General features: G+C 45.0%; 2 protein-coding genes across 3 annotated transcripts; one reads left to right on the top strand and one right to left on the bottom strand.

Moving 5' to 3' along the window:
* The first annotated feature begins 508 nt into the window (after positions 1-508).
* On the top strand, positions 509-2,393 carry LOC125514208 (uncharacterized). 2 transcript variants are annotated; one of them, XM_048679494.1, is made up of 3 exons: positions 509-763; positions 1,516-1,698; positions 1,977-2,393. In XM_048679494.1, the coding sequence occupies exons 1-3, from the start codon at positions 701-703 to the stop codon at positions 2,202-2,204; spliced, it is 474 nt and encodes a 157-aa protein (XP_048535451.1). In that variant the 5' UTR covers positions 509-700; the 3' UTR covers positions 2,205-2,393. The 2 variants fall into 2 exon arrangements, with proteins under 2 accessions (XP_048535451.1, XP_048535452.1); XM_048679495.2 differs by having other exon boundaries at positions 525-760.
* Positions 2,394-2,915: 522 nt separating this feature from the next.
* On the bottom strand, positions 2,916-7,902 carry LOC125514207 (uncharacterized). Its single transcript, XM_048679493.2, has 7 exons — positions 7,454-7,902; positions 7,283-7,378; positions 6,220-6,640; positions 5,247-5,337; positions 4,139-4,475; positions 3,905-4,053; positions 2,916-3,609 (listed from the first exon to the last, which is right to left on the bottom strand). The coding sequence occupies exons 1-7, from the start codon at positions 7,769-7,771 to the stop codon at positions 3,111-3,113; spliced, it is 1,911 nt and encodes a 636-aa protein (XP_048535450.1). The 5' UTR covers positions 7,772-7,902; the 3' UTR covers positions 2,916-3,110.
* Between the last annotated feature and the right edge of the window lie 1,226 nt (positions 7,903-9,128).

Here is a 9,128-nt window from a genome sequence, read left to right as displayed (position 1 = left end):
TGGCGTCGACGGCAGCTAGACCGGGCAAGGTAGATGCAGCAGCACGGCACTGAAGATGGATTGGTGGCAGGTGGCTGCGGCGGCCTCATACCCGGTAAGCGTCCTGGTTGAGGACTACGCCGGACTGGTGGGTGTCCCATACCCGGCAGACGTCCTGGTTGGGACCTCAGGTCTTAGATGTTAGGTTTGTCTGCGAGGTCTGTTTGGTATTAGGCCCACACTATCAGCATCCCTATATCAACTGGATAAGAGTAGCAACAGATATTACCTAGATGGTGGCTTTAGTTTTACTGTTATATGATTTTATAAGGTCTTGTGTGAATAATTAATAAAGTGGTTGCATGCATCGTCTAGATGCAGCGGGTCCTCCTCCATTTTAAAAAATATATATACTATATCTAATTAATTACTCCTAACGATGTACTATAAAAGTTTATAGAGAGAGAGAGAGTATTAATTAGTGAAGTCTGATTGTTTGCTCAAAATAAATAGATAGAGAGGAACGAGATACCCCACTTTCCCAATATCACCAATCCGTCACATTTGTGTGTAGTTAGCGATTTAGGCCAGATGGGGAAAAAAGGAGGGAGCTAAAGCCACTCCGACAAGTCAATCACTCGATCGATCAGCGCTCCCCTGCACAAGAAAAACAGTTTTCCGAAGCTTCGAGCCAGGACGGTTGGCGGCAGCCGCGGGGACGATGGTCGGAATCTTCTCCAGGTTCTCTTCCGGCGCCGGCCACCGCCGCGCCAAGAGTGCCGTAGTGAGCTCCCCTTTCTCCTCCTTTCTTGTCTCCTATCTATCGTGCCCATCCCTACTCTATTCCTACTTGCTCCCTAGTTTACTTGCCCAGAGGAGAGATCTGCCTGTAGATACGGTATGTAAAGGCTACGTTGTTTTAGCTCTACGAGGTCCTGGAAGTTTCAGATTTGAGCTATTTCGATTGATCCCGTATTCGTCTCATGATGAGTGGATGGTGCGGTCTCCAGCACACGGTAGCTCCTCCGCTTTCCTCATCCTGTTCTTCAAATTAGGATTCCTTTAGGGAGGATTTCTGCTTTAGCTGATTTTGTTTGGTACGGTTCAAGATAGAGTTGAACCTACTACGTATATGCTTGCTGCGCTTGTTTACATGGATTAATCAGAACCGATCTCAGGTTTGGATTTCACAATCTCAGCATGAATCCATGATGTGGGCAGTATAGGAGAATAGTAGGAATTCGAGAACATCGTAGCATAACATTCTTTGCGGATTCGTCAGAAAAAAAAAAGGAGTATTCTTTGCTATATTGGGGAAAGTTTGATCTTTTTATGTTAATATCCTAAATGTAATCCAACCTTTTTAGGTTAGTATCCTAAATTTTGTATTACTCGGTTATTGTTCTTGATTGATTTGGTAAATCCAAGAGCAGTTGTTACCTCTTGGCTGTCTTGCCCAACTGCTCTAGTGAGTTAACAGTTTTGGGAAATGAAATTGGTAGTACTAATTTGACGAATTTCGCTCTGATGGTGCAGGAGGTTGTGGAGACATTGGCGCCCAACATGGAGACCGGGGAGTCTGAGCCGGCAGCCGATCCTGGAGATAGCCCACACGGCATTGAGGTCGGCATCGAGTTCAAGCCGGTGGAGCACCCTGTGGAGCCTGTCAACCTTGACCAACCAGTGAAATGCCCGCTTCCTGAGCCATCTATACTGCATGTAAGCCATGATGTGTCTCGTTTTTGAATGATTGCATGTTTGTATTGTGTTACGCATGTAGTCCACTGCAAGCAGCAAGAACCACGGGAGAATATGATATCACTACCACAAAGACAAACATGGTAGCGAACTTGTGTAGCAGAAATACAGCTGTGACGACATGCCGGCTTTTATATATACTTGAAAGTTTGATCTTTCCTCTATATATATTCCCAGCACCAGATAGTACAAGCATATTGGCTCCTTACTGGCTTTACTCATTGATTGATTGTTGCTAGGATGGGAGGATATGGCAAGAGAGGATGTCTACAGCGGGCGGGAGGCCGAGGACAGACCTGCCGGTCGTGAAGGAAGGATCACAGCTCGAGCCCGACAGCAGCACCACAAGGTCGCGGTCTGCGGTCCGGAGGCGCGCCATACTGCCCTCCGTGAGCGCCCCTGAGCATAACATCCTGGCGCTGCTTGACGAGTGCGACGTGCCTGAGACCCAGCGCCCTGCTGAATGAGCCTGGATGCCGTCTCGACTATATCTGTACATTGTTGTATCTTCCATCACCGCCGTCGCTACGAGCTGTGGATACAGCCGTGTTGAATCTCCGGTTGCAACTAGCAACAGGCTTTTGTGTGGATTGTTTCTATATATTTATGTACACACTTTATATACCAGTGAAAAGAAATCTGCACTTGCATCATCACATTTACTTGTTTAAGACGAAATTGGGTTGGTTGGATTCATTTTGAGCAGCACTGCTGCTATGATCCTTCCTTATAATTTACTACTACCTCTGTAAATTAATATAAGAGCGTTTAGATCACTATTATATTATACTAGTTTACAGAGGGAGTAATCTAATATATGAGCATTTAGATCACTATTATATTAGTTCACAGAGGGAGTATTTTAGTTCTCCGCTGCATAAAATACGATGTGTTACTAAAATGCCTTATGATGTTCAAGGAGGGGAGATGGTGCGGGTCGGCTGTGTGCATCGCCATGATGCAAAAGCCGGGATCTTCCCTTCACAAAAGAAAAGGAGGAAAAAAGATTTTGCTGATACAAATATGCCCCTATGTTTAATTTCGTAAGGGGCGGCTCTAAATATTGGTCGAGTTTCTCGACAGGTGCAAAGAGCCCAATCAAAGTTACAGCGACTGTCGATGACTATATTATTAGTAAAATCAAATCATGCCACCAAAGGCTAGTATATGCGGACAAATAGAACAGAAAAATGCCGAGCTTGTTGAAGTGAAGTGCATCATGTTCACGTTGTTGATACATGTAAGCCTCCAAAATTCCGCCCAGGTGTCAGCATATAGCAAAGCAAAAAGAATCAGCGAAGACGAGGCAGGTGAATCACCGGCCCCCCGTCCAGGCACTCTCTCCCGAACTGAACATTTGTAGCAATCTACTCCTAGGCATGACCAGCTATCTTTCTCCTCTGCTGGTGCTCGGCGACCTTGTAATCTACAACCTCGCGGAACAGGCCCGGGGTCAGCTCGCACTCCGTGCTCCCGTACACAGCGGCCTGCACGCTCGCCATCAGCTTCGCAATCTCTCTTCCAGAGAAGCCATCGGTCTTGGCGGCAGCCTCCCGGATCAACTCGTCGGTGATCCCCTTCACCGCTATCTTCTGAGGCTGGCGGCGGAAGAAGCTGAACAAGCCCTTTCGCTTTTCGCCAGCCTTCACTATGTACTTGTCAAGGTATAGCTTGACAAGCTTGGACCTCTCTTCTTCCCCAGGCAGGGGGAATTCAAGAACCTCATCGATACGGTCAGCAACAGCGGAGTCAAGGTCACCAGGCCGGTTGGTTGCTAGTGCAAGCACAATGTCCTTGGACTGGTCACCTGTCCGGAAAAGGAGAGCATTCAGAGCACTCCTTTGAGCTTCGCTCATGTATGTCTTGTTCCGTCTGCAGAATTAAAGAAATGTCAAATGCTGCAGTTGGGTAAAGGCAAAACATATTACCAACAAGAAGTACAGGACTTGAGAGCAGCTATATCTCAGTGGTATCGGACATAGGAAGAAGCGACATGACAATTATAGAGGATAGAAATAGCCACAACATTGCTACCCCTTCTACTGCTGATGTTTAGCAATTACACGACAATTTCAAATACTTTCTGAAATATCAAATGCTGCAAAATCACATGATATCATGGAATCTAGTTAACAAACAGTAGTCTGAAGATTTGACTATCACTTACTCGCACAGGAAAGCGTCAGCTTCATCAATGAAGAGGAGTAAACCTCTATTAGATTTCTTTGCCCAGTCAAATAACTGATGAATCTTGGTGACTGCTTGCGATCCTAATGGTGCAACATCTCCACCAGTCATCAGTGCATAATCTAGTCCCTGTAAATGGTTATAATGTTAGTGAACTTATAATATTTCAAATTATTGCATTAGTGCTCACAGGGAATTGGCTTGTGTAACTTACAGATTCGCGAGCAAGTTCTCTTGCTGCCATTGTTTTCCCTGTGCCAGGAGGCCCATAGAAAAGCATGTTCCTAAAGGGGGCTTGGTGAAGCTTCGTGTTTGCGGTGGCATTAGCTAGTTGGTTCACTCTCTTCTGAAGAGATGGATTCAGAATGACATCACCAAAACCTTTCCCATCCTTCCCCAGATTGCTCCCATTTTTCAGTTTGCTAGTCACAGTACTCATAGCACGTGAAGGGACACCTGACCAAGGATACTTCCCTCGTGATGACTCTCTGATCAGTGATGGCTGACCCAGAATACGGTCAACATAACCCCAGACTACTCTTGCACCTTCCCTGGAGGCAAATGCGTTAATTGTATAAGAGCATCACATGCACAAATGAAAAATATAAATATAACTACAAAATGTAATTTGTGTTGTTGGGGCTAAAGAAAGCAAGATTGGATTCAGCAATAAAGGATAAGAAGGTCAAGAACTATGTTTATTTTGACACAAAACAGTCTTCACCAGAAGGGCCAAGGCACATGAAATGAAGAACAGTGGATTGACGGTAGAAGAGCAATCAGTATTCAGTAATACTGCTTTATAATTTTTACAAGAATCCAACAAAATATAATAGCTTCCAGTATTATTGTGGCACAAAATGGTCTCATAGATTCACAATGTGAGTCATTTTGTCTTCAATGTATGCAACTAGGTTGCCTCACATAAATATCTCGTGATGAATCTAGTAATATCAATTTGATGTCATGAATGACAGTAATTCCTTCTTTACAGATGGTCAAACCTAGAAATGACTGAATTGGTAAAAATTCTAGAAGTACTTACATTGTGAATTACAGAGTACATTTTAGAAGTTGCAACTTGCAATCAAGTGAATGCACAACAGCAGTTTCAAGCAATTAATTCCTTAGTTTACAAGGTCAAGATACACTTGGAGCATACCTTTCAATTTATGGTAGTGGATGCACAACAGCAGTTTCAAGCAATTAATTCCTTAGTTTACAAGGTCAAGATACACTTGGAGCATACCTTTCAATTTATGGTCATTTACCAATCGCTATGTCTGAAGTTCAAACATAGAGAGTACAATTATGAATTTTACCTTGTTGTGTAAATCCCAGCTGCAAGTGCAGTTGCGCCTCCAACTGCTACTACTAGCTTATTCTGATCAGTTAATATCGTCCGGAGACCACCTAAAATGTCAAAATAAAAATGTTAGACCGGAATTTCCTATAGCACTGCAGCACTATTAGACACTCAGGTCCAGTCCGTGCAGACCCAAGTGCTCAGACAACAAAAGACTAGATAAATGGTTTGTCATTCGGCACTAGGGTAAGTGAAAGGCAGCCTGCCACCACTATGATTGTTTTGTCAACTAGTCTGCTACCAGTCGTGATTTGGTGATGCTCACAACGGATCAACATTATTGCCAAACATATGTTGCGGCACTATGTCAATTGACACTTGATATAATGTATTTCTTCCGGGATTGCTATCTCTTTGGCTCCCACGTGTCCAAATTACTGGCTCCATATCTGGTGTTTACCATCTCATATTATCCAAATATGTAGGTAGTTTAAAAATTATACGCACTTCTAACTCCACTTCTCCTATAATGCCACTTCTCAGGAATATCTTAATCACCTTGGATAAGTTGAAGCTGCACTCCAACATCACTTATAAGTGCAAACAGTGCATACATGGGAAATGAGCAGCGTGCATGTGATTCATTAGAGAGAAAGAGAACATGTGAGCTTAGAGATTAATTCGTGCGCACTTGAGGGAATAAGAGAAGGGAACATGTGATCTCTTTTCGTCTAAAAACATGTGATCTCTGCAATTAACTCCTTACTAATTGCACTGAAACATATCTACTTCTAGACAGAGTAAGTGCTAAAGATTCACCTGGGGTAATTTGCCCTAGGTTTAAACTTAAGGCCATAATTTTGGAATGGTTTACCCATTCAACATATGCGATCCAAACATGTAGAAATAGCTTATAGTAGAAAACATCCAAGAAATTCACATGTTTATATTCAATAAGCATGTGGAAATAGCAACTTGCTAAGGTATACCTCCTATATGCTCAAAAGTTGTATTTATTGCTTGGACCCACTTCTCCCGCTCAGCATTTGCCCGCTCAATAAGCAATCGCCGTTTCACATCTTCAGACAGTTGCAGTTCAAGTGCTTTCGCCTCCGCATCTGCCATTTTTTGCAGTCTCATAGTCTCCTGCTCTATTCGTGCCTTTTCCTTCTCTGTCCGTCTCCGTATTTCATTGATTTCCTCTTCACTCTGGCGTCTCAGCTGTTCTAGCTTAATTGCAGATTCTTCTTGCATCTTCACGAGCTCCTGGTTTCTTGCCCTCTGTGCCTCATGCTCATGCTGCGCTCTCTTCCTTCGTAGCTCATCCTCATATCGAGCTACTTGTGCCTTTATTTCAGCTTGACTTTGCGCAAGCTTTTTCTTCTCTTCATACTCTACACGTGTCCTCTCCTGCAAATGTGACAAAAGGCAACTCCACATAAACACACAAATATACAAGAAATAAATTTAGCAGTGAAGATATATGTTTAGTAAAATACATATAAATGGGCATGATCTGAAACATTTACACCATGTAATAAAATAGGATGCAGTAGAACTTGATTTCAGTCAAGCAGTTGGTATCCACAGGATTATAAGTAGCAAACATATATATGCATCGCAATTAAGTACCAAAAACTCCATGCGAACTACCGGGAAGCAAGAGAATAGTACATAAATAGCAGTTTTATTTTCGTGTGTGTGTGTGCCACTGAAAGATCGGCAATTATTGTGTGTGGCATCCCCTAACTCATTGAAGAGTACACCATTGGACCTGAATTTAATTCTCCTTTTCTTCCATTCTTGGATAACACCTAGTAAATTGCATATGCCCCTTGCTTGGTCTAGACTATCGCTATCCAACCAACAAGTAAAATGGAACAGAAAGTACTAGCAGTAATGTACACAACACCTCGTGATATTGAAATGCCTGAAATCGTTCGGAAGATATTTGCCAACTCTTGCAACAGTGCGAGTCTAATGCCAATTCGTTCAAAGGATCATGACCAACGAAGTAAGAACAAGCAACGAGATGACAGAAAGTAATCTCACGAGCTCGATCTGCGCAGCCTCCTTCAGGTAGTCGGCCTTCCTTGCAGCGAACTCCGCTTGCCGCGTCTCCTCCCGCTTGTTAGCATGGGCGAACGACTGCACAACCATGTGTCAACGTCAGAACCAAAGCACAGACATAACTGAGCCTCCCCCCGGCCCTCGAACACCTACCTTTTTGACATCAGCATCATCTCTCTTTTCGAATTCGCGCAGCAGCTCGACCGCGCGCTCCAGCGCGTCGGGGTCGAACCCCGCGGCGGTGGTCCGCGGGTTGTCGTTCCGGGGCTTGGGCGGCGCCTCCTCCGCGGCGGGCGCGGCGGGCGGCGGCCCGCCTGGGGCGGGTGCGGGGGCAGGGGCGGGGGCGGGGGAGGAGAAGCCGGGGAAGCGGAACCCCGAGCCGCCCTCCGCGTTCACCCTCTGGGAGGACGCGGCGAGGGCCGCCCCGGCGGAGAGGACGGCGGCCCCGACCTTCGCGGCGGCGGCGGCCATGGTTTTGGTGGGGGGGGGTTTGCGGGTGTAGGGTTTAACGGGGCCCGCCGGTTCGATCGAGAACGTGGTGGGAGATGCGGGCGTATTTGTGCGTGCTTGGACGGCGCCTCTCCAGCTCGGCTTGCGGCCCAAGAAGATGGACTGCTCTTCTCGTTTTCCTTTTCCTTTTTCTTCGTGAAGGTGCTTCTCGATTTTCTTGATGCGGAAGACGGGCTTCGCCTCGGATATTTCTCTCTCTTTTTTTTGAACTTCTCTCTTTATATTTTAACTGCGCAACCGTTGCTGAATTGTAGGGAACATTTTACACACAGGACCCTACAGGAACAGGAAATAACAAAGGGATCCCAAAAACTAACAAAGAAGACCCTAGACAGAAATTGAAAACGCGTTCGAGTCAAAAGCTACTTCCCTTGGTCCACGAGACTTCTATAGCTGCTCGCCGCAGATACCATCTTGAAGCAGCACTGCCTCCCATACGACATCATTGCCAAGAGGAATGATCTTGGCCACCCTTCGGCCCAAGGATGCACCAGGTCGTTAGAGGACGACGGCCTGCCATCTTGGTGGTCATGGCTCCTCCAAACCTACCGTCGGTGCTGCCCTGGTTTCATAGTTTTAAATACTGAACCTGTGGCTAAATCAATGATGTTGTCGGCTTGGATTTTCACTAGTCGGACCAATGGTTCACCATTTCCTTGGCTGGTTTTTTAGGCCATAAAGATATGTAAAATTAGGTCAAATACATCAAGTATCTTTACTTTGACAACAATTACTCCTTTAAATGATGTTGAATTACCCGCCTCCTGGGGGCATCCGCGCTCGCCTCACGTCGCCGTCTGCCTAGCGCACTCCCCGTCGTCCGATCGGGCTCTCTAGTGGAGAACCTGGAAATTTTGTGTACAGACCTAGAAGTGATAATGCAAAACTATGTTACCTCTTCATGTCACTTATATAAACTAGACAAAGTGTAGCATGTTCTTTTACAAAATTGATGTTTTGTTATACAAGCTCAATTTGTTGTTGTTCAACCATGAAATATGTTGGTTCCTCTAGTCCTCACTGTTTTTGGTATTATGTTTTTTTTACTAAAAATGAATATATTCTTATTTAATGGAACAAATATTATATGGCCCGAATAGTTCAACTTTATGGGCTAAAGTGTGGTGCAACCCATACCGCTTGTTCTTGTGGAGTTAATGTGATCCCGACATCATGATGAGCTCGTTGATGATGTGGCTATGATTTAGGAAAACACCAGTGTTCAGCCGGTTGATCGCTTGATCGTGTCAGTCAGGTGCGTAACCGCTGGATCAAAAGGTTATCATACGATGTGTGATCGATGCGCTCTCTGAAAACA

This window comes from Triticum urartu, chromosome 6A (genome assembly GCF_056163025.1).
Source record: "Triticum urartu cultivar PI428250 chromosome 6A, HENAU_Tu73, whole genome shotgun sequence".
Classification (NCBI taxonomy): Eukaryota; Viridiplantae; Streptophyta; class Magnoliopsida; order Poales; family Poaceae; genus Triticum; species Triticum urartu.
This window is presented reverse-complemented; position numbering and strand designations above follow the sequence as displayed.